At 40.2% G+C, this 24,448-nt stretch overlaps 1 protein-coding gene across 1 annotated transcript in view; it reads right to left on the reverse strand.

The window, feature by feature from the left end:
* Positions 1-23,715: 23,715 nt before the first annotated feature.
* Positions 23,716-24,448, reverse strand: part of slc9a8 (solute carrier family 9 member 8) — an 81,929-nt gene continuing 81,196 nt past the window's right edge. The window contains exon 16 of the mRNA XM_051661517.1: positions 23,716-24,435. Within this exon, the coding sequence (XP_051517477.1) occupies positions 24,322-24,435 (114 nt within the window). The 3' untranslated portion in view covers positions 23,716-24,321. The remainder of the gene's footprint in view (positions 24,436-24,448) is intronic.

Raw genomic sequence — 24,448 nt, forward strand, 5'->3', positions numbered from 1 at the left:
TCTGTATATTCCACTGATACTATTTTAGAGCGTGGTCTAAACAATAATGTCTTAACTGTCCAACAAAAAAAAGCAACATCAGCATCACTACTCATGTTTTTCTCCATCATCAAATCTTTCCACCTTGTGTATGCTGTACCGATGTTTACTCTAGTTTTTTGCCTTTGCCGGTTTTTCTACCTTCTTGCTTTAGACCTTATTCGCTTCTTTGGCAGTACAGCTACAGAATCTACCATTGTCTCCGCTGCTAAAGCACGATAATAAGTATGTTCCATTGTGTTCTTTTCGCTCTTCGCATCACAAAACATCATTCGCTAAGCATAGCCAAGCGTATCTACACAGGCAGCAGCCAATTAGCACGAGGATCCGCTTATTTGACGTTTTGTGAAACACAGCAGACCATGTCATTTCAACATGGCAAAACACATTGAAGGGGTGACCCCGCACCATGTGTAATAAAAACACTTTTTATAGAAAACAATTGAGTGCATTCTTCATCTCATCTGAGTATACACAATTCAGATCACTCTTCACAAAAACATAATTCATAATTCGTTAATGTGTAAAACTTTTTTAATTAGCCCCAAATTACTGAATGCACCTTTAAATACATTGTATTGAATCTTTCAAGAAAAGAAAAGGGAATTTAACATTTCAAATGTTTCATTTGGGGTGAATTTACATACTAAAGTGTATTTTATTGTATTTAATTTTATTTGATTTGTTTTAACAAATCTATAATTTGTTAATCGTTACAAGTATCTCTAGTGTTTTTAGTTAGAGGCTTAGATTTAAAGTAGTTAAATACAAAGAACATACAAGACAAAGAGGAGAGTTTATTATTTTATTGAGAAAGACAAAAATATATTGTACATATAGTTTTTCTTGATTAGAGGCACAGTGCTAACTGAACTGAATTTGCATCTACTTCCAGAAGTAGCATTGCAGAAGAAAATCCAGCCAGTTCAACATCAAAAGCTGGGCACTCAGGTTTCCTACAATACAGTACTTGAACAAGAGTATATTTCCCTGTCACTAGAGGGTTACATTTACAATAATTCAAATTGTTGCTGTATTGTTTTATCTTGCTAGTTGTCATTATTTTACTCTCTGTTTCCCTTTTTGGTTTAATCTCTGATCATTTTTCAGGAGCACATTCTTAGAGTGGCTGCTCTCTCTCTCTTTTTATCTACAGTATCTATCTATCTGATGATTTATCTAGCTAGGTGGTGGTTTGTCTTACTGTAATGTCTGTATGAACTTAAAACTTTTAAAAGTAGTTTAAACATTCATACCTACAGTAGGAAAATGATGACATTTGGCACACTGATATGACTGGGAACGAATAGCCCCTTGACCAAGCTTGGGGTCTCTATAGGCCAAATTCCATAGTGCCACCACCTTTCAAAAATTCACTTTACTATTGCATATAACTTTTGAACTGTTTGGTCTAAAAAGAAAATTCCTGCCTCTTCTGACAACTCATGTATGGTAATTGCAATATTCACCTTGCATTAAAACTTTGGCTATTATGGCTCAGCAAAGCGACACCACTCTCCCGTTCCTGTTAGGGTTTCCAATCGATTCTCACCACTCAGTGATGCACCCACTGAGAATCATGTTGAAAGAGCCTTAATAACTGATGATTCTGTTGTAAGGAACGTTGAAATAGAGACTCCAGCCACCATTGTTAAATGCATTTCGAGAGCTTGGGCATCTGACATCAGATCAAATGTACAAGTGCTGGCTAATGCTAAATGTAGATTTTCTAAAATTGTTATTCATGTCGGCACTAACGATGTCTGGCTTCGCCAGTAGGAGATCACTAAATATAATGTTAAAGAGGTGTGTGAACTTGCAAAAACGATGTCAGACACTTTAATATGCTCTTTACCCCTCCCTGCTCATCGTGGTGATGAGGTTTATAGTAGATTAGTGTCACTGAACGGCTGGATGTCTGAGTGGTGTCCGGAGAATAGCATAGGATATATAGACAATTGTAAGAGTTTTTGGGGTAGACCTGACCTGCTAAAGAAAGACAGACTCCATCACTCCAGGGAAGGTGCCACTCTCCTCTCTAGTAATTTGGCTCATAGTCTTAATAGTGACAGTACTTGACTAATTGGGGCCCAGATCAGGAAGCAGACAAACTGGCTAATCCAAATGTCTGCTAGCTGCCTTGAGACATAACACAGTTCACATAAACTACAACACATAGAGACTGTATCACCTAGATATCATATAGAGACTGTGTCTGTTCCCCGAACTACCAAAAACAAACCCCTCACTAAATCATTTAGAAAAAATGTGATTAAGGTCAAAAAAAGTTTTTTTTGTGTGTGTGTGGATTTTCTCCCCTTTTCTCCCCAATTTGGAATGCCCAATTCCCAATGCATTCTAAGTCCTCGTGGTGGCGTAGTGACTCACCTCAATCCGGATGGTGGAGGGCGAATCTCAGATGCCTCCACGTCTGAGACCGTTAATCTGCACATCTTATCACATGGCTTGTTGAGCGCGTTACCGTGGAGACCTAGCGCATGTGGAGGCTTCACGCTATTCTCCGTGGCATCCATGCACAACTCACCACATGCCCCACCGAGAGCGAAAACCACATTATAGCGACCACGAGGAGGTTAACAAAATATAAAATAATTTTTACAAATTTCTCATGAGCAAATGCTTCCAGCTCATTGACATTCTTTGGTTTCTGTGCTGCCACTGCTTCCTTGAAATCCCAACAAAGGTTTGCAATGGGATTTTAATGATGGACTGAAAGGGCCATTTAAGGACATTCCACGACCTATCCCTAAACCAGATTTTGGACAACTTGGATGTATCCTTGGTGTTATTGTCTTGCTGGAAAGTCCAGTGGTCACGAGCTTCAATTTACACATTGAAGGCATCACATTTTTCATGCCAAAATGGCCTGATACCTGAAAGAATCCATGGTGTCAGTCACATAGTCAGGATAGCCATTTCCTGCAGCTGCAAAACACCCCCATAACAGGACTGACCCACTTCCATGCTTGACTGTGGGGATGGTGTCATTCTTGTCATCACCTTGTCATCTTACTCCAGATGTACTGCTGACCCATGGGTCTAAAACTCATTTTCAGTTTAGTGTCATACGTCTATAAAACCTTCTTCCAATTATATCCGCCAAGTGGAGTTGCTGAGTTTATATGTGTCTTGCCCAAGCAGAGTTGAAAAGGAGCTTTGTGATGTTGCATACTTCTCAATGACTACAGATCTCTGGATGAGGTGCTTAACGCAGCCTTACATGAAGTCTAACCATACATTTCATTAGCAACTGGACACTGTATAGAAGATGCAATGTTTCCCCTAGGATTTTCTTCAGCAGCGGTGCTGTTGTGCGAATGTCCACAAGCAGGGGCGGACTGTCCATCAGGAGAACTGGGACCTTTCCTGGTTGGCTGGCCGCGATAAGCTGAAACGGGCCACGACAGGCTGAAGAGGGCTTCAAAACAGCGCCGCAATATGCAGAAAAGGACAGCGATTTCTCTTCCCAGTCCATCTCTGTCCACAAGCCCACAACACCGGATCCATATTAACGCGCGTAGGTCGAGGAATAGCTTAAAACGGGTGTCAAACTCAATTTCAAACTCAAAACAACTTACATTTTCCTACAATCAGAGAGCATTTAAAAAAAAACAGATTTTGTAAAGATGGAAAACTGATAGCTTCCATAATAATTATGAAAATGTACCATAGTCCTTCCATAATATCCATAGTTTTAGCAATGATATTTGAAATAACACCATGGTAACCATAGGTAAAACCATGCATGGCTCCTCAATACTATGATTAGTAACTATGGTTTCTATTCAAAGAACTATGTCATTTTTGTAATGAAAAAACAGCAGTCTAAATACATTTGGAAACTTTTTCTACAACAACCACCATAGTTAATACACAGGGCTGGGGAGTAACGAAATACATGTAACAGGATTACGTATTTAAAACACAAAATATAAGTAACTGTATTCCACTACAGTTACAATTTAAGTAATTGTTAATTATAATACAGTTACATTCAAAAAGTATTTTGATTACTGAAGAGATTACTTTGCGTTTTATTGTCATTTGTTTCATTTAATATTTAGTCCTTTCAGATGGAAAACATTTATACATATAAATGATGCAATCCAAAGTGCATTTGAACAGCAGTGAAACACTTTCTTATGATGTGTTACATTCATACGTGTAGACAAAGTTTGAAGTAAGTTTGGAGCAGAAGAAATAGAAATAAACCTTGTGTAAACTTTACGCTAAGCTAAAATGCTATTTCTAGCCATTTTACATGCACCACGTTACCAGGCACGATCATATTTTTTTATCAAGAAAATTCATGGTGGATCATAATTTCTTTTTTTCTAGTAAGACCTTTGATATTAGTTCAAAAATCATATTCTTGATAATAATTTTTGTATTGTTTTCCTGTAAAAATATTGTCTCGGTTACTGTCGTAACCTCCATTCCCTGATGGAGGGAACGAGAAGTTGTGCCGATGTAGTGACACTAGGGGTCGCTCTTGAGAGCCCCGATCACCTCAGATCTTTGAGAAAAGGCCAATGAGAATTGACGAGTGGAATTTGCATGCCACTCCCCTGGACATACGGGTATAAAAGGGAGCTGGAATGCAGGATTCATTCAGGTTTTGTGCTGAGGAGCCAAGACACGGTCCTGGCCATTTCAGCGGCTAGTACAGCATTGTGACAAGAGGGACACAACGTCTCGTTCCCTCCATCAGGGAACGGAGGTTACGACAGTAACCGAGACGTTCCCCTTCTGTCACTCACTCGACGTTGTGTCGATGTAGTGACATTAGGGGTCCCTATGGAAAAACGCTACAACAGCTGAACCGTGTTACATGAATTGACAATGTAGGTGCAAGCAAGCTGCTGTGTGCATAATGGCAGGTGCATCAGACTGCACATAACCTCCCCCTACATCCCAAAAGATGTCATGTATTTCCCCACATCCCTGAGGGAGGGAAACAACGTAACTAGCATGGGAGCAGGCTGCGCCAGCCGTGGCCTTTTCTCTCTATGTTTTCTCTCCACAGAGTATTAGATTAAGCTGGGGCCATCTAACGCTATCATACGCATTGGGGAAGGTGTTTTTTTCCTTTCCTATTCTTTCAGGGGGAAAAGACCCCACGGAGACCACATCCTGCCCAAAAGGGGAGGTCAACATGTGGCAATACGACACATGGGCTCAGCAGCCGCACATGGAAGAGGCGCAGTGGTAGGTCCCGCTACAAAAAAAAGGGGGGGAACTCTACAAACACAGTGACCAGGGGCAGAGAGAGCTCTGCCCAAGGGAGACACGGGTCCGCCGACAGGGAGACCATACCGCTGAATATACATCACAGGGGTTCCCGGAGTAATCGGCACCTGTGGAGCACCTATCCTTGCACAGGGTCTATGCAAGAAGGCTCACTGGGGGAATGCGTATTTTCGCAGCCCCTGGGGCCAGCTGTGTGTCAGCGCGTCTGTCCCGAGGGGGGCTCCTGTCAGGGAATTCCAGAGCGGGCAGTAGGAGGATTCCCGGGAAGCAAACAGGTCTACCTGTGCTTTGCCGGATCGACTCCAAATCAGCTGGACCACCTGGGGGTTGAGTCTCCACTCTCCGCTGAGCATTGCCTGCCGTGACAGTGCGTCCGTTGTGGCATTGAGGCTGCCCAGGATATGAGTGGCCCGCAGCAACCTCAGCCGCTGCTGACTCCAGAGGAGGAGATGGCGGGCGAGTTGCGACATGCGACGAGAATGTACGCTGCCTTGGCAATTTATATATGCTACTGTCGCTGTGTTGTCGGACTGGACCAACACATGCTTGCCCTGGATCAACGGCAATAGCCTCCGCAGGGTGAGTAGTACAGCCAGCAACTCTAGGCAGTTGATGTTCCAACCCAGTCGCGGTCCTGACCAGGAACCAGTGACTGCATGCCCATTGCACACGGCACCCCAGCCCAGTTTGGAGGTGTCTGTGGTGACCATGACACGTCTGGACACTTGCTGTAGGGGAACTCCTGCCTGTAGAAATGCAAGGTCTGTCCAAGGCCTGAATAAGTGGAAGTAGAGCGGCGTGATAGCTAGGCGATGTGTGCCGCGGCGCCATGCCCATCTCAGGACTTGAGTCTGAAGCCAGTGCTGAAGCGGTCTCATATGCATCATCCCAAGCGGCGTGACTGCCGCTGAGGAATCCATATGCCCCAGGAGCCTCTGAAAGTGTTTCAGTAGAACCGCTGTCCTACACCTGAATGACTTCAGGCAGTTCAGCACTGACTGCGCATGCTCGCTTGTGAGGCACGCTATCATTGAGACCGAGTCTAACTCCATGCCGAGAAAAGAGATGCTCTGAACCAGGGAGAGCTTGCTCTTTTCCCAGTTGACCCGAAGCCCTAGGTGGCTGAGGTGCCTGAGCACCAAATCCCTGTGCGCGCACAGCAACTCTCGAGAGTGTGCTAGAATCAGCCAGTCGCCGAGGTAGTTGAGTATGCGGATGCCCACTTCCCTTAATGGGGTAAGAGCTGACTCTGCAACTTTCGTGAAGACGCGAGGGGACAGGGACAGGCCGAAGGGGAGGACCTTGTACTGATATGCCTGGTCAAGGTAGAACCGAGACGTGAAAATACGCATCCTTCAGGTCTACCGCCGCGAACCAATCTTGATGCCGGACGCATGCCAGAATGTGTTTCTGCATTAGCATCTTGAATGGGAGTTTGTGTAAGGCCCAGTTCAGAACTTGCAGGTCCAAGATTGGCCGCAACCCACCGCCTTTCTTTGGTACGATGAAGTAAGGGCTGTAGAACCCTTTCCCCATCTCGGCTGGAGGGACAGACTCTATCGTGCCTTTGTGTAGAAGGGTTGTGATCTCCGCACACAGGGTGGCAGCGTTCTCGCCCTGCACTGAAGTGAAGCGGATGCCGCTGAACAGGGGTGGGTGTCTGGGGGTGGGGGTGGGGCCTCGCGGCGGGGGGAGCAGGCAACGCCACGTCGAGGAGTGTTGCTTCGACCCGAGGCAGCTGCGCTGAGGGGGACCTCAAAACACTTACCTTGCTCTACATACCCGGTATAGGGCGGGTTAGCGACTGAGGAGGAGAGCCTCTTGGGCCGTCCTCGAGACTCGTCACAACCAGCTGGCCATAGGTGTGGTGCGGCGTGTTTGCGGGGCTCTGGCTGCGAATGCTCAAAAAGATGAAAAGTCCAATCTGGGAGATGACCGCGTTGAGAAAGCGTGCTTTGTCTGCGTCCCTCATCTCGACCAGATTCAGCCACAGTTGGCGCTCCTGGACCACCAAGGTGGACATCGCCTGCCCGAGTGCTCGCACCATGACCTCCGTCGCCCGGAGGGCGAGGTCGGTCGCCGAACGCAGCTCCTGCAGCACATCGGAATCAGGACTACCCACCCAGGACTCGTCGTGCAGAAGGATAGAAAGCCACTGGAAATGTGCCGTATATCCAACAGCATACGCTTCTTAAGAGGTGAATGGAACAGCAGTAGTATTCAGCTCGCTGATAGTACAACCGCTCGGCTCCGAAGAAAAAATCTGAATGAATCCTGCATTCCAGCTCCCTTTTATACCCGTATGTCCGGGGGAGTGGCATGCAAATTCCACTCGGCAATTCTCATTGGCCTTTTCTCAAAGATCTGAGGTGATCGGGGCTCTCAGGAGCGACCCCTAGTGTCACTACATCGACACAACTTCGAGTGAATGACAGAAGGGGAACTAAAAATTCTTAAAACAAGATCAAATTGATTAATCTTGTTTTAGAAACAACACTGCATAAGATATTTTGATTTTTCAGAGAATGGATTTTTAACATGTGTATTTTGTCTTACTGTACTGCAGAGTTTTTATAGTCAAAACAAGTGAAAAAATCTACCAGTGCTGAAGAAGTAATCCAAAGTATTTAGAATACGTTACTGACCTTGAGTAATCTAACGAAATACATTACAAATTACATTTTACAGCATGTATTCTGTAATCTGTAGTGGAATACATTTCAAAAGTAACCCTCCCAACCCTGATAATACAGTCCAGTTAGTGTTACTACTGTAAATCCATGGTAAATATTTGTAAGTGTTGTGATCTGAGAATTGAAAAGCCTTCTAATTGATGTTTTCCGTGCTGTTTAGAATGTGGGGGCTGTTTATTTTAAACTAGTATTATCACCGACATAAGAGTTTTGCAACAGACAATTCTGTACCACATTCAAATGGTTTTCGCAATCCCCGCTGCGCATCTCACTTGTTCACAAGCGCATTTAAAATTACCGAAAATTACTCGAATTACCGCACCTGCTCTGTGCTTGTGCATCAATACATCATATTTCCCAGGAGACCACACAGGAGAAATGATTGCGCAAGGTCTCAGAGGCATTGGAGTCTTGGGGATTACAAGAAAACTGGCAAGTCCACAGTTTTGTTTAATTATATTGCCTGACAGCCAGACAGAAATTCTCTCATTCACTGAACTGAGCTCATTTCTCTTGTTTGTTTGTTTGTTTGTTTCTTTTACAGGACAAGGTATGAAACTTCCACAAGGGGATCGTGCTGTTAGCGTCTGCAAGAGGGTAGTAAGTGCCTTCTCTAATACATTGAAGAGGAAACGGGAACTGTCTGTTGCTCAAGAAGAACTGGGCTTGCTTGACTATCAATTAATAACTGAAATGATGAAGAGATGGCACTCCCAACAATAAATTATCTAAAGGTTAATTGAGCAAGAGAAAGCCATTTCCCAGGTCCTGAGAGCAGACAAGAAAACCGGGCATTTGATACCAACATGGCAAGACATGGATGTACAGTACTTGAATCTATCAGTAAAGCTCTGAGCCCTCTGACTGAGTTTACTGATGCCCTGTCTAGAGAGGAGTATCTTACTTGAAGCATGTGCTCCATCTTTTTAATGAAAATGTTTTAGCACCACAGGATGGTAACACTCAACTTACCAACGACATAAAAAAGAAAATCTTGGGTTACTTGAATAAGAAATACACTGACCCAGCCACCCAAGACCTTCTAGACATGGCATCTTTGTTGACCCTCGATTCAGAACTAAATACATCAAGGAGGAAAAGGTAGACTATATCATGACAAAAGCAGCTGCAGAGATGGAACAATTGGTGGTGGATCAATCTGCAGAAAGTGCTGCTGCCTCTCAACCAGCTACAGAAGAGGCAGTAGCTGAATCAGCAGTGCCAGCTAAGATGTGCAAGGGATTAGGTAGCTACTTGCACCACAGCAATTAACCCCCCTCTCCAACTGACTCCATCGAATTTGAACTAAAGTGCTACATGCAGACAGTGGAGACTGACAGTGACACTGATACTCTACAGTGGAGGAAACGCCATTAAGTGAATTTTCCTAAGATGTCCAATTTGGCCAAGAAGTATCTCTGTATTCCTGCCACAAGTGCCCCTGCAGGGTGTGCCTTCAGCACAAGTGGCAACATAGTCACTTGCCTCAGATTTAGCTGAAAGCAGAGAGAGTGTACCAATTAGTATTCTTGGCCATTCTTTAGTTAAAACAAATTGCCATTATTGATTGACTACATAAACAATCAGTGTTCAAAACAATGTCCTTACCTTACCCCGATTCACTATGGTAAGCCTATACAAATTATTTGTATTTTGAGCTGTTGGGTCCAATTTGGCGCTAAATCGCTGGACTATGACGTACATCCTTACATCATTATGTCATGTCCATGAACATAGGAATGAAGAACCGGCTGTCTCGTTCCTATGTAAACAGTAGATGGCGGTAATGCACTGTTTTAGTTTGTGAGTTGCTGGTGAAAAGAAGAAACTACAGTTCAGTCAGTCACACTCACACAGTTCCGGACAGCATCGCAACAATCTGGATGGATGTTTTTCTGTTTTCCGTTTAGCTAAGTTGTTTACCTGCTTTAATGCTTGGATATGTTGTCTGGTAGGGTTTTTGAAGCTAATATTGCTTGTCATGCTTTTATGAATGGAACATTACACGTGTGTTATGTATCTAAGTTGTCTGGGGATGTTACTGTGACATGATTACTAATATTTATGACTTCTGAAATTGTCTTCTTGTAACTGTTATTATATATTATATATTGCATTTTTAAACATATTATTTTCATGTGTAATAAAGTATATTTTAGCCCCATCATTACTGAATCCTTGTTTTATGTTTTTAGTTTACGGTGTTATTGTGTGCATTGCATAGACATACTATTGTAGTATTACGGTTCACTTGCATTATCAACTGAGGCTGTCCAATATAATATAACAATAATAAAGTTTTCCATTGAACTTGTATCAGCCATATCACAAGTATCACCTCTTAAATTGATAAGTGTAGTACAATACAAACATTAATATTAATATTAACATTAACTTAAAAATTATATTAAAACATACTGGTATTGATTGAGGTGATTAAGTCCGTTATTTATGTAAAAGCGCTTTGAGAGTAGTGTCAGAAAAGCGCTATAAGTGTACAATTCATTCATTCAAAATATGTGAATACGAGTGTTGTTTATCTTCATCAAAGCAATTAATATTTCAGTTTTAAATGTTTAATCGTATAACATTATATCAACATGAAAATAGCACTTTATGACTCAAATCATGAGATTCATCTGCCAGAAGAGCAGTGCCGAAACACCACTTAGGTTTAGTGTTCTTCCGTAAATTGCTGCCAATTTTAAGTTTCAACCACAGATGTCAATAGAGAGCACAAAGTTACGTAGTGCAGCTTTAAGTAGCCTCTCACAGTGTGTTGCTTCAAGTTTTACAGTTCATTTTGGTACTTTGTTTTGATGTTTTCCAGGTTTTGTTAACTCAAGAGTATAAAGTATAAAACCTTTGGTGAAAAGTTATTGTCATGTTCATCTGGAAACATAACATTTTTCTTGAGAAAAATGTTTCCAGCTTTTTTAAACATGTTGGTACCCTTTCAACCACTTTGTGTTAGTAATTTATTGACTTGGAAGTAAGAACATTAAGCTATTGACAGAGCAGATTTACAGGCAATGGACTACAAAAGACTCAGAATCAGGTTGATGATCATTAAGATGCAGTCATTTTATAGTCCTTTTGTAAACTGTATTAGTGGTAGGCTTCTTAAATGTGTAGTAAATCAGTGGTCCAGGAAATAAACACAGTCCGAAAATATCAACCGTTTTCCCCGAAAGGAATCGACTCCAGCTTTGGAGTCGATTCCAATGTTTCGAGTTGATTCTCGATTCCCAATGCCTCGGAATCGAGGAATCAATTATTTTTGGAATTGATTCCCAGCCCTAATTTTTATCAAACGTGCAAGCTGGGACCTTAAATGAACTGCCAGATTCCCATACCATGCTTGCATACCATATTGTATTAAACTACCCATAGTTGCTTGATAAAATAAAACCTTTATTTATTGTTTCACACCAAAAACACTCACCAATAGAGTCATCTTAAAAAATATAATCTTTGCTGTAATCTAGAGCAGAGGTATTCTGTGGCAAGCAGGGCGGAGCCGAGAGTCCTGGGAACGGAGCGAGGCCACTGGCGCGATTGCTAATGAGCATCATCTGCGTGCCGCACCGGCCTCGTGTCTCACGGAGGAGCTCCGGGAGGATAAAAGGAGGACTGACGATAGTGAAGGATGAGAGAGGACCAGGCCTGGACTATTTACATTGTGTTTTGTTTATGTTTGTGCGGCAGTCATCCGTCAGGGGCTGCCGCTTTCCTTTTGTGTTTATTTTATAATTAAAGTATGTTTGAACGTTCGCCGGTTCCCGCCTCCTTCTTCCCTGAAATACTAACCTTGTTACACTGGTGCCGAAACCCAGGAAGAAGGAGGGGGGAACCGGTGAATGTTCAAACATACTTTAATTATAAAATAAACAGTCCAGTCCATAAATAGTCCAGACCTGGTCCTCTCTCGTCCTTCACTATCGTCACTCCTCCTTTTATCCTCCCGGAGCTCCTCCGTGAGACACGAGGCTAGTGCGGCGCGCAGGTGATGCTCATTAGCAATCGCGCCAGCGGCCTCGCTCCATTCCCATGGCTCTCGGCCCCGCCCTGCTTGCCACATATTCAATATGGGATCTCAAGGTGAATGCACTATCCATAAAAACACCCAAATACTTATAAGAACAGACTTATTTGATAGAAGAATCATGAATAATTACAGGTCTGTGGTTCCCTACTCCCCTAGGATCGAATATGATATTTATTCACATTCAAAATAAGTTGATTTTCATCACACCACTTTAAAAAAATCCGTTATTTCAGAATGATAGTTAAATGCATCCTCTTCTTCATACAACAGACTTAGGATAGCGGTATCATCAGAGTACTTAATAATACAGTGTTTGCCTGCCACAGTTTCATAATGAAATATTTTTACACTTCTTATGTTAACAATAAAGATCACTAACGTTGTGTTTTGTGCCGTTGCTTTGGCAAAGCATCTCTCACCTCAGGTCACTCACCCCCCCAGACACAACATTGTTTGAGGTAAGTAATGTTAACTAACGTTACAGTATCCACTGCAGTTATCCACTAGTCCAAACACAATTTTATCATTATCAGTGTACGACAGCAAACAGATAACATTACTGCAGAAGTTATCATTAATAATTAACGTTAATCTAACGTTAGCTAACAACATTAGTTGTCAGTCTCCTCGCATAAGTCGAATGACATATCCAGCTGCTTGTCGTGAATAACAATGTATAACGTACGTAACGTTATATCTAGCTAGCTAACGTTAATGTTATTACCAGCGGCTCTGGTAATCTGGTAAACATCACCTTTCATATCTATTTCAACCAGTGTGTTTATGATTAAATTACTACTAGAGCACAAAATTGTTTACAAGAGCACAATGTTCTTCATAGATCTAGACTCTTAATTTTGCTCTCTAAGTGCACCAGATTGATGCATTTAACTTTAAAATGTACAAACTTACGGGGGAGCATGCCCCTGGACCCCCCTAGAGGTCCACCCACCACAGTCTCACAAAATCCTGTGGGAAATACTGAAATATTATTATTTTTTCCACTTACTTACACAATCAGTAGTTTGCAATGTGAAGAGAAAAGGAGAACTCAACATAACCCTGGGGAGCACCAGTATTAATGGGTTTTGGATCATACAATGTATTGTTCATCTTAACATACTGTATACGATTTGATAAAAATTAAACTAAAAATTAAACCATTTAATAATAAAAAGGTTGACATTCATATTTCTACATTTCTCCAAGCAGTAAGTGTGGCTGAAGGGTATTAAAAGCCGAGTTAAAATCAACAAAGAGCAGATGTGCGTAAGCTTTAGAGTTCTTAATAGTGTTATACTGAACATGTTTTACACTCATGTCAAAACATTTTTAATTGAATTCTTGAACTTTTTGATTCACAAAAAAGCCTCTGATGACAGCAAAAACATGCAATGGCAGTGAGTCCTCATTTTCTTTGAGATGCTATTGTGCTTGCTAAATTAAAATTTTACTATGTGATGCACTTCATTCATAAAAATGATTTCATTTCTGTTGTGCATAGATGTTAACAGCATTTTCTAGGAAAGTTTTCTAGATGGTCCATTTTATGTGGATATTACTCAGAATTTACTCATATTTTTAGGAAAGTTTCATGAATGAGGACCATAGAGTTTTGCTTGTATCCCCAACCCCTAATACATACTATGATAAAATCACCCATAATACGTTCCAAAGGCATGCATATTCTGAACTTCTTCATTGTATCTTATACAAGTATTAGTGTCATGACATAAAATGTTACCATAACAATTGAGGAAACCCATAGCTCATACTGAAAAGACAAGAGGTGCGTCCCAAACCGCACACTTCTGCACTATTCTACGTCATTTTGTAGTGCAAGGAGTGCGAGTAGTATGTTTACACTGAAAATGCATCAAAAAGAAGTGTACTATAAGTACACGGATGATGCATTTTTCAACCGTCAAGACGGAGTGTGGAATGTTGGACACTTCGTGCACTCAGAGCTCATGGCTTTCCGTACATAGTGGAAGGGGCGGAGTTACCTGGCTGCGCTGCTGGTATGACAAAACAGTTGTAAATAATGAAGAATGTAGCAGCTAGTGAAACTTCTGTGAAGACAGCACCTTGCATATGTAGGTTGAATGTAACCACACCACGCTGTGTGAATATGTGCGTTGTTTGAGATATAAGTGTTGAACTGAGGTCCACTAATGTGCTAAAGCTAGTGGCAACACATCACATGCGCTTGAAACGTCATTTCCGTCAGCTGTTAAACGGTGAATGCTTCCGTGTAGTAACAAACTGTTAAGTGTTCCATTTGGGATGATAGTACACTCATACACTTTCATACACTAAAAATTCATACACTACACAGTTAAGTGCATAGTATATTTTGTAAGTGCATAGTGTATTGTGTGTCATTTGGGACACAGCTAAGGAAAGCTTCAAAGCAATATGTGGAATGAAATGCAAGACAAGGTGAGTGCCCTTAAACAGCTACAATATTTGCCAGAGTCACACATTGGGCCTCATTCATGAAACTTTCGTAAATATTTTAGTAAATATGGAGTAATTTGCACGTAAAATGGACTTTCCTCAAAACCTTCTGCCGGATTCACAAACACTTCAATGGCCTACTACCCAGATTTGTAAGTAAAACGTGTATGTTTGGATGTCCATCACCATTAACTAGAGTTGGGGACTCGAGTTTGGACTCGGACTTGCACGTGGCGTTTGTGCAGCCAAGACGATGCTCGCATTGCAGTTTCATTGTGGTCAAAAACTTAAAATCAAGAACTTCATTGAGTCAAGTCACCCACATCATGTCTCTCACAGTTTACTAAAAATGGTATTGGCAATATATTCATGCTGTATAGCCAGAAGGGAACTGGCTCCCCCAGATGAGCCTGGTTTCTCCCAAGGTTATTTTTCTCCATTAACTAACATCTTATGGAGTTTTGAGTTCCTTGCCACAGTGGCCTTTGCCTTGCTCACAGGGGCCTAATGACAAATCATTTTAGGGCATAATTGTACAATCATGTTTCTCAATGAAACTGCTCAGTGAGGACTTTCAGACATTACAGACATTGCTGCATAATTTTCTGTAAAGCTGATTTTCAGTTTCACTCTGTTCCTCACATGGAGATATGTAACTTAAGAATTTTTTTTTTTTTTTTTTTAATCAACACCACTCGCTGCTGCATCCACAGATGCAAGTTAAGACTTTTATTATGTAAAGCAGAAAATCCAATGTCAACACTGTCTAAAAGCACTGCCGACTTCTCTGGTCTCAGTCTCATCTTAGATGGAAAGTAGAACAGTGTAACTGTGTTTTTTGGTCTGAAGAGTCCATATTTCAAAATGTTTTTGAAAAACACAGCCGCAGTGTTATCCAGGCCGAAGAGGAAAAGGACCATCCAAGCTGTTATTAGCGTCAGGTCCAAAAGCCAGTGCTGAGGCATCACAGGCGACAATAGTCGGACTGTTCGGGTCAAAGAGAGCAAGGACATGTGTGGTGAGCTGGGATTCCAGCATTTGGACAGCCTCAGAGCATGCCGCAGTCCAGTTCCATGGCACCTCTTTCTTTAGCAACTGGCGTAGGGGTGCTGTGGTTTGGGAGTACTGGGGCAGAAAGCGAAAGAAGTAGACTGTCATGCGCAGGAAAGAGACCATCTGGGAGGCTGAGGTGGGTTCTGGAATTTGATGAAAAGCCTCAATGTTTGACTGTAGAGGGGAGATGTGAGACAAAACCCCAAAAAATCTGTAGCTGAGGCTGCAAATGTGCATTTTTCTGCATTCAGAATGAGGTTGTGCTTCAAGAGAGCCTTGGCCACCATGTGGAGATGCTCATTGTGGGCCTGCGTGTCCTGGGCATGGACCACTATGTCGTTCAGAGAGACTGCAACTCAAGGGATGCCAGCCAAGATGGTGACCATCACTTTTTGAAAGCAACTGGGGGTTGTGCTAAAACCATCCACAAACAGACGGTTTGGTGGAATGATTTAATAAAACCCTGAAAAGTACGATTCATAAGTTTGTGCACAAGGATGCTAGAAATTGGGATAAATGGCTCAAACCCCATTTATTTGCAGTTTGAGAGGTCCCACAAGCCTCCACAGGGTTTTCCCCATTCGAGCTGCTGTATGAGCGGCAGCCACACGGTGTGCTCGACGTCATGTGGGAAGCTTGGGAGGAGGGACATTCAAACAGCAAAAATGAAATTCAGTATGTTCTTGATCTTAGAGCAAAACTCCACACTTTGGGTCAACTAACACAGGAGAATTTGCTCCAAGCTCAGGAACGTCAAAGCCGACTGTATAATAGGGGTACTCGGCTATGAGAATTTGCACCGGGAGATAAAGTGCTCGTAGTACTCCCCACATCGAGCTCCAAATTACTTGCCAAGTGGCAAGGGCCCTTTGAGGTCACACAACGAGTGGAAGATCTCAATTATGAGGTAAAACGAACAGATAGAGGTGATGCACGTCAAATATACTATTTCAACCTCCTGAAATTATGGAGGGAGGCGGTCCCTGTGACATTGGCAACGATAGTTCCGGAGAGGGTGGAGCTTGGGCCGGAGGTGAACGTAAAAGCCAATCATGTCACCCCGGTCACTTGTGGAGACCACCTCTCAACATATCAAGTCACAGAGGTTGCAAAGTTGCAGAAAGAATTTGCAGACGTGTTTTACCGAGTCGTACAAACCTCATCCAGCGCCACATTGAGACTGCGCCCGGGTTAGTGGTACGTAGCCGTCCCCACCGAATGCCCAAGCACAGAAAAAAGTTCAAGAAAAATTAGATGCAATGTTCGATATGGGAGTAATAGAAGAATCCCACAGCGATTGATCCAGCCCGGTTGTTCTAGTTACTAAGATCAACAGGTCTGTACGTTTCTGTGTGGATTATAGAAAAGTTAATGCGGTGTCTAAATTTTATGCATACCCAATGCCTAGTATTGATGAGTTGCTCGATCAGTTGGGCAGAGCTCGCTTTTACTCGACACTGGATTTGAAAAAGGGTTATTGGCAGATCCCCTTAACGCCAATGTCTTGCGAAAAAACTCTCCACACCATTTGGCTTACACCAATTTGTGACACTTCCGTTCGGTTTGTATGGGGCCCCAGCTATGTTTCAAGGCCTTATGAACCGAGTCCTCAGACCACACTCTGCTTACTCCACTGCCTATCTGGATGACATCATTATATACAGTAATGCAACATGTGGCGGCGGGGGCGTGGCCAAGAAAGCGGTAAGGGTGCACACACCTGGGTGCTATAATGTCTAACACTTGTTTCTGATTGCAGTAAGCACTGGGGAGAGCGATAAAAAGGGACCACGCCAGAGACGAAAGGAGAGAGTGTTATCAGACATAAAAAGACTGTGTTGAATTATGACTGCTGAAAAGCAAGCCTGTTGTGCTGAAAAGCCATTTTGAGTTTGTTTAAATAAAGTCCTACCTTTGAGTTGAAATCCCAAGTTTCCCGTTTCTTCCTTTCCCACCCAATGAACCTCTCACATCCCTTTAATGCATACCTTGGGTCTTTAGGACCGGGAACTCATTCCACCCCCTGTACCTCATCCATTTTTAGAAGTTATGCTTCTATACCTCCTTAGTATTCCTCAACCTTTCTCTTCTGAATAATGTAACAAAAAACAAACAAAAAACAAAACAATAAAAGGCATATTTAAAAAAGAAAAAAAAAAAAGAAAGAAAGAAAATGTATAACTGCTTCATTACCAAAAGTGTATAGGGTCATTAAAGACCCAAGATATGTAATAGTGTCAGTTTTTTTTTCTTCCATAAATCATATTTTTATTATTATTTAACATATATATATATATATATATATATATATATATATATATATATATATATATATATATATATATATATATATATTTGTTTATAACAAAACAAATGAGTACTATATTCATACAAATGACTACTATATCATGTTGATTTTCTGTGTGACAATGTAAACAAATCTCTTACTCAAGGTGGCGTTGTTTCAGTGATTGACTTGATTTATATTTGACAGCTATACACATAATAACACATAACACATAATAACTTTTTTTGTCATTTGGGTGTACTACTGAAATTATGAAAGTTATGCATCTATTTAGACTCAGAAATTGCAGAAAGGGCTTAGAAAATACATATGTGTATCCTATGTCTAGATTATGTGTTATGTGTAGCTCAATATGTGTTTGACAGCCAGTTGTGTTTCATAACATTTCAGCGTGAAAGTAATGAATCCTGTTCTAGATTTTCTCTTTAATATATGAAAAATAAAACATCAAAATATATCATAATATATTTAACTATTATTTTCTAACAGTCTTAAAAATGTTTTGAAAATTTGACACTATCTGGGCATTTTGTAGATCCATTTCTAATCGATATAAGCAGTGTTGGGGAAGCTACTTTGAAACTGTAGTTTGACAAGCTACAAGCTACTCATAATTTTAAGTAGTTAAGCTACAGTCAAGCTACTCTTTTGAAAAAGTAGTTAGTTACACTACAAGTTACTATCAAAAAGTAGCTAGCTACATTGAAGCTACTTAATGAGGCAATATATTTTTTTTTAATGTTACTATCAAACCAATAATATTAGTAACAAAATTTACACTAATGACATTTATTAATTAATGTATTAATTAAATACACTTAATGTGTTTAATTAAATATATTAAATGTATTTAATACATTTAATGAATAGTAACATTAATACAGTTATTAATGGCCATAAAATAAAGTACAACAGTATAAAATAAAAACAAAAAAGATCAGACACCATTAAAAAATCTTTTTTGTACTATACTTCACACTTTTCAGCCCTGCTGTGGCCAGGTGTAGCCTACTTCCCTAAAGATCAGATTTTTATTACAAACTCTCCTTAGGCAGGCATTTTTTGTTCTTGTCACATAATATTTAGTGTGGATAATATGTGAATAAAGACTCAGGGCTTGTTTCTCCCCTCACCTGGGTAAATGCTCATTGTAGTTTCAGACTTTTTTTGCCATTGACATGCAAGTGCCAGCTTTACAGCTCACAAACAGAGGTTGCTCTACAAATATTTGTTCGCTTTGTTCAGGTCCAAAAAAAGTGGACGGACTATTATTTTCATGTAAATAAATAAAATGGTTGGTAAAATAAATAATTTATGGCATGTATTATTATACAACAATCTAGGATGATTGTTGTATAATAATACATGCCATAAATTATTTATTTTACCAATCATTTTATTTATTATACATGAAAATAATAGTTAATTAAATGCTAAGAAATGGAGAAATCAAATAGTTTTGCACGATAGTAATTATTATAATAATATATAATGTATATTTATAAATATTATAATAATAATTCACTTGCGCTCCCAATAACGCGCAGATGATGAGAAGCGAAATAAACATGTTTAGAACAGAAACAAAACCCCTCAAAAGGCAATGATAACTTTTTGAATTATTTTATTTAATAGGTAAATATGCTGTTGTGTGATCTGTTAAGAACAAAATGTCTCAAACATTCTTTGTTTAATAGAAGAATGAAATGGTGTTCTTTTATCATTTTCAGATTTACCTGCCCCTGTACATCTTGTAAAGGTAAACAAACTGTGGTTGCTCTTTACATACCCATCAGACAATCTCTTCTTATCCAAGTGAGCTGTAATAAGCTCTCAGTAGATGGCAGTAATTCACTATTTTTGTTTGTGATCTGCCATTACAAAAGAAGAAGATGATGCTGTTTGATTCTGATCAGCAGACAGAAATATGCTGCCAGATCGTCTGACATTTTGGTGGTAAAAGTTTGGCTTCTTCACAATTAGGAAGGCTATTAGTTATAATCTGACCAACATGATGTAGCGTTTGGTCACGCTACACCGCTACTTGTTGGAAAAAGTAGTTCGCTACTGGAAAAGCTACTCTGTTTTAAAAGCAGCTGAGCTATTGTCAAGCTACTGAAAAATGTAGTTAAGTTAGTAGCGTCACTACATGTAGTTAGCTACTCCCCAACACTGGATATAAGTGCCAGGTCTCTCAAGACCCTAGTATGTAATAATGTTTGGTGAAACACCCATGCATTTAAGGGTTAAATAACGTTATTAATACATGGCACTTAAGGATCAAATTTGGACCTACATATGAACTTTATTTAGAAGCTAAATTGGTCAAGTACAGAAGTGCAAGGAAATCCACTTGGTGCTCTTGTCGACATAACTTATAGAGTAGAAATAAATATAGAAAATTTCATTTAAATATCATATGGAATAATCCACATAATGACACAGAATCCACATAATTCATACACAAATGATAATTAAAACATAGTTGTGTTCAAAAGTTTACCCCTTGCAAAACCTGTAAGTAGTTTCGCCTTTTTAAAAATTGGAGATCATAAAAATGTCTTGGTAGTGCCCTGAAGAAGTAGCATAATAGATATTTAAGTTTATTACACTAGATAAAATAATGCATGAAAGTACACACACAACAGGCAACACAATACTATGAACCAAGAGAATGTAAACTTTTGAACAGGTTAATTTATGTTATTTGAGGTATTATTTTGTCTTGTGAAATACTTGACTGTGAATGGTCAATCGAGGGATTCTGCAGTCAAATATTTTTGTAAAATGACTACTAAACTGTAATAGACCGTTGTCCCAGGCAACCAATCTCTTATACTGTGCTAGTTAAACGTCCCTTGTATCGTCCATTCCACTCTTTCTTCTCACATAATAAAATAATTTGAACTAATCAATATATAATTCCTATTTATTTATTAATTTGATAAGTAGCCATGTGTAATTTGGATAATGTACAGCTAACTGATTATTATTGCAAAATAATGCAAACTTTGAAGGAGGTTATTTTGCGATAATGATCAGATTGTACATTATTCCTTACATACTGGTAGCTTGTTTTGTATTTGTATTTATATTTATTTAATCAGGGACAATACACATGAATTAACATCATGTCCATGTTAATGTGCCAGATTTAGCCAAGATGGCTAATTTTTATCTATACAAACTAGATATAATATTGTAAGAGAGAAAAAAGAGAGAGAAAAAAAATCACTAAAGGAATCAAAGCAGATCAAACAAAACAAATCTTACTACATATAAATTAAATGTTTATACTGTATATTCAAGCAATATCACACGAGCAAGAGTACTGTATGGCCTTACATCAGCACGGCTGTGATTTGGCTGCCCAACGTGGTCTTCTGCTGTTATAGCCAATCCGCCTCAAGTTTGATGTGTCGTGCATTCTGAGAATCTGACCTCTCCTGGTCCCTTCATACAGACAAAGTAGTGAGATCAGCCCATCAATGACTTTACTTCCTGAGGAGGCTAAAGAAGTTTGACATTGCCTCAGACACCCTGACAAACTTCTACCGCTGCACCATAGAGAGCATCCTGACTGGCTGTATCACGGTATGGTACGGCAGCTGCTCTGCACTTGACCGCAAAGCGCTGCAGAGAGTGATGAGAACAGCAGAGCTCATCATAGTCAGCAAACTACCAGCCTTACAGGACACTAACCATTCACACTGTCTGAAGAAAGCCAATAAAATCATCAAGGACTGCATCCACCAAGCTCACAATTTGTTTGTGTCACTGCCATTTGGCCTCAGGAGTATTCAGTCACGAACAACTAGATTAAAAACTGTTTCTACCTACAAGCTATCAGACTGTTGAACAGCCACTAGCTACCTCCACTCTGCATTCCACCACTTTTCAGTGTATTTATTCTGCATATTGTAAATTCATAAAACATAGTGTATTTATTATTGTGTATTTATTACTGCATACTCTTCTTCAATCTGCTAACTTACTGTACAGCTCCTGCTGCTATTCTCACCTGAGTCCATATGTATCTTTAACAGTTTACTGTATCACTCTGTACTTGCTTTTGCACTACATTAATGTTTGCACTGCAATGACAGTTAATCCGCACTGTTACTTATCTATGGTCATTGTTTAATATTAGGATCCCACCCCTACTTTTGACCCAGTACTGTCTTTTTACAAATAACTTCTCTGCAGATCCTCTCAAGCTCTGTCAGGTTGGATGGGGACCGTCAGTGGACAGCCATTTTCAGGTCCCTCCAGAGATGTTCGATTGGGTTCAAGTCCGGGCTATGGCTGGGCCATTCAAGGACTTTCACAGAGTTCACAGATTCACAGAGTCGCTAAGCCACTCTTGCGTTGTCTTGGCTGTGTGCTTAGGGTCATTGTCCTGTTGGAAGGTGAACCTTCTGCCCAGTCTGAGGTCCTGAGTGCTCTGGACCAGGTTTTCATTAAGGATATCTCTGTATTTTGCTGCGTTCAGCTTTCCTTCAACCCTGACCAGTCCCCCAGTCCCTGCCTCTGAAAAACACCCCCACAGCATGATGCTAGCACCACCATGCTTCACCGTTGGGATGGTATTGCGCAGGTGATGAGCGGTCCTTGGTTTTCTCTCTTTTTTCTGATGCTTGGAATTGAGGCCAAACAGTTCAATCTTCATTGTTTCTCACAGTCTGAGAGTCCTTTAGGTGCTTTTTTATATGTCTTGCATTGAGGAGAGGCTTCTGTCTGGCCACTTTACCATAAAGCTCAGATCGGTGGAGTGTTGCAGTGATGGTTGCATGATCAATGGAGCACAAACAGAGTGACCATCGGGTTCTTGGTCACCTCTCTTACCAAGGCCCTTCTTCCCCGATTGCTCAATTTGGCCGGGCGGCCATCTCTAGGAAGAGTTCTGGTTGTTTCAAACTTCTTCAATTTAAGAATTATGGAGGCCAATTTGCTCTTGGGAACCTTCAGTGCAGCCGAATTTTTTTTGTATTCTTCCCCAGATCTGTGCCTTGACACAATCCTGTCTCTGAGTTCTGCAGGCAGTTCCTTTGACCTCATGGCTTGGTTTTTGCTCTGACATGCATTTTCAGCTGTGAGACCTTATAGGTGTGAGCCTTTCCAAATCATGTCCAATTACTTGAATTTGCCACATGTGGACTCCAATCAAAGTGTAGAAAAATCTCAAAGATGACTCAGAGAAATGTGATGCACCTGAGTGTCATAGCAAAGGGTCTGAATACTTATGTCAGTGTGATATTTCAGTTATCAAAAATCTGGTTTTTGCTTTGTGGGGTATGGAGTGTAAAAAATAATTTAAAACATTTTAGCATAAGGCTGCAACATAACAAAATATGAAAAAAATGATGGGGTCTGAATACTTTATGAATGCAATGTATATAATGTAGCAACATTAAGTTAAGGTCATTTAACACCTGAAGACTTCATGGAATTAATTCCAAATATTTTTTTATAAATTATTTTGCATTGGAAAACAATTGTAATGACATTGCATAATTTTTAATTCCAGTTTGAGATTTTGGTAATGATATTTCAATCTTTCAAAGCACAAAATGTTTAAATATGACATGATAAAACATGGCACTCACTCAGTTTATTCACATTTGTGTTTTACACCACATCCTCCTTGCAGTTTTGTGCATGTGGCTCATAATCTGTTTATTATGCAGAAATACATTCCTTCAATCACACCATTACAACTATTTATAAACTCATCAAGTTTGCAGTGTCATAGTATAGTGTAAGGATTCATTATATAAAGACTTATTCCCATTTATAAAGACAACACAACAAATAAATACATCATAAAAAGAAAAAAAAGGGTGCATTTGTTAAACAATGCCAAACATAAAAAAAAAAAAAACATTCATTGGTGTCATTTCCCTGTATGAAAAAAACCCAACAAAGACAGATAGAAAAGTTGTTAAATTAGTTCATCCCAAAATGAAAATGCTGTCATTATTTACTCCTCGTATAGTTCCAAACCTTAATGCTGCTATTTTTTTTTAAATATTCTTTATAATAATATTTTTTACCATTTTAAATCATGTGATAGCTTTCATTTTCAGTGAACTTTTCCTTTCAGATGTTTCAGCTTGTTAAAAAAAAAAATACAGTAAAGTGTCCAATATTGCTATTTATTTTTTGCGTGTTTTCCTCAAATTCTCTTTAGTATTCTACTTATTCTGTATCCTCACTATTTTTCCCTATAGTGCAACCTGAAACATCACCAAAGTGATCCTTTGACCACATTTTCTTCTTCTTTTCATGTAGCAGCACCACAGTGTATTGTTCCAGTGGTGGAGTGTTGTGTGAGAGTAAAGGGCTGCATCACCTTGTGGGTCATATATTTTATGCTACATGCTAATTGAATGGCTTATTTGAGTTCTGACTCGGCCACATCTCTCTCTGTCCAGCCCTTTACAGGAGTCTCAGAGCAGTTCTGTTTCATCGTCATCATCCTCAGAACCAGACGGCCCCTGACGCACCTCCTCATACCATTTATTAGTGAGAGTCTTCATCTGGATCCGCCCATGCCGCAGGTCCTTACAGAGGAAA

Source organism: Myxocyprinus asiaticus, chromosome 29, assembly GCF_019703515.2.
Source record: "Myxocyprinus asiaticus isolate MX2 ecotype Aquarium Trade chromosome 29, UBuf_Myxa_2, whole genome shotgun sequence".
Taxonomy (NCBI): domain Eukaryota; kingdom Metazoa; phylum Chordata; class Actinopteri; order Cypriniformes; family Catostomidae; genus Myxocyprinus; species Myxocyprinus asiaticus.